Genomic DNA, 1,507 nt, shown 5'->3' with positions numbered 1-1,507 from the left:
TGTGAGTCATGCATTTGGACCAAACTTTTGATAAAATGATATTGAACCGTGATTTAGTGAGTTTTTTATCTGGGTTCTGTTCCAAGAATAATAAAACTTCAGCATCCTAGTGATGTTCAAATGAATGATAAACAGCTTTATCAAAAGGTTGAAGTTCATGAGTGGTGTTTGATGGTGAGCAATATAAATATATACCAAGTGAATCAGCTATATCGACAATCGACAAATCTAAATGACAAGCTGCTCCATCGAATATTAAAAGACACTCTCCTGAAGTCTTGAACTTCGCAAGATGTTTCAGAAACTCTTTGAAAAGTTCATTAGTCATATATCCTTTTGCTGATTTTTAGACTAAAGAACCTGGTGGTAAATTGTTATACAGTTCCGGCTTTAAACGTTTGCCTTTAAAGATGATCATTGGTGGTATAGCATTACCAAGTGCATTCATACATCTCGCGATAGTTACATTTTCGGCATGCTCCGAAGACTGTAAATGTACTCTTTTGGCCCCTTTCTTGGCTAAAACACTTTGTTGATGATGAATTGTTAAACGACAACCTTTTTTATTTCTGTTATAAATTTTTCCTGGATGATGTTTTACATTCAGTTTTTCATAGATTATTTTTATCTTTAGAAAGTGATCATCAACGATAAATTTATTTAATTTTTGTGCTCTAGCTGGGTTTATAAATTGAGCTTTTCTTTTTGAAATTTCTGGGTTTCTTTTCATGAACGCCTGAAACCAGTCTTTACCAGCAAGCCTAGAATTCTTATTAAAATTAGTTTTAATGTTGTTCTGCTCACAAAATTTAAAAACTAAGCGACTAAGTATTCGAGGTGTCACATGCAGTCCTATTTCAGCGAATCTGGTTATTCTTTGTACAAGATCAGCTTCCTGATTATTACTCAGCAGGGCTTTTCGACCAAGGGATTTTGTTAAATTACCACTCTGGAGATGATTTCTGATGGTTCGTCGTGGAACTTTGTATCTTTCTGCAGCTTGATAAAAACTCAAAGTTCCTCTTTCTACCGCTCTGACAGCTGATATGAGGTCTTTTTCTGACCACATCGCTCGTTTAGGAGGCATCAGGATCAAGTCACTAAAAACCAGTAATCAATCAATAATTTACCCATTTATAATAACAATAAATAATTATGATAATAATAAAATGGAACTTAATTATTTATATTCATAATCTACTGAAGTAGTGTAATAAACATTATTAAATGAACAAATGTGAATATAGATAGTAGGAGGGTAATAAGTGTCACTCATGCTTAAATTCAGTAGGCCTTACTAACCTCCAACCGTGTCTATCAAATATTACAAAATAAAAAACACTAGGGCCATGATACGTTATTTATACTTTTAAAATCATTAAAATAGATATTTATAAGCATTAAAACGACGATTTTAAATTATAAAGTCAAAAGTTATAAAAAATGCTTACCATTTATTAAAATCGATTTTTATAATTTCTTCTGCGCTACAACAACATATGACGGA

At 32.2% G+C, this 1,507-nt stretch overlaps 1 protein-coding gene across 1 annotated transcript; it reads right to left on the bottom strand.

The window, feature by feature from the left end:
* Positions 1 to 346: 346 nt before the first annotated feature.
* On the bottom strand, positions 347 to 1,100 carry LOC123274265 (the record flags this gene model as incomplete). The annotated part of the gene is made up of 1 exon (XM_044741834.1): positions 347 to 1,100. A coding segment is annotated over one exon (754 nt), but the record flags the coding sequence as incomplete, so codon positions are not given.
* Between the last annotated feature and the right edge of the window lie 407 nt (positions 1,101 to 1,507).

This window comes from Cotesia glomerata, unplaced genomic scaffold (genome assembly GCF_020080835.1).
Source record: "Cotesia glomerata isolate CgM1 unplaced genomic scaffold, MPM_Cglom_v2.3 scaffold_2766, whole genome shotgun sequence".
NCBI classification, from domain to species: domain Eukaryota; kingdom Metazoa; phylum Arthropoda; class Insecta; order Hymenoptera; family Braconidae; genus Cotesia; species Cotesia glomerata.
Note: the sequence above shows the minus strand (reverse complement) of the source record. Positions and strands in the feature narration are given on the sequence as shown.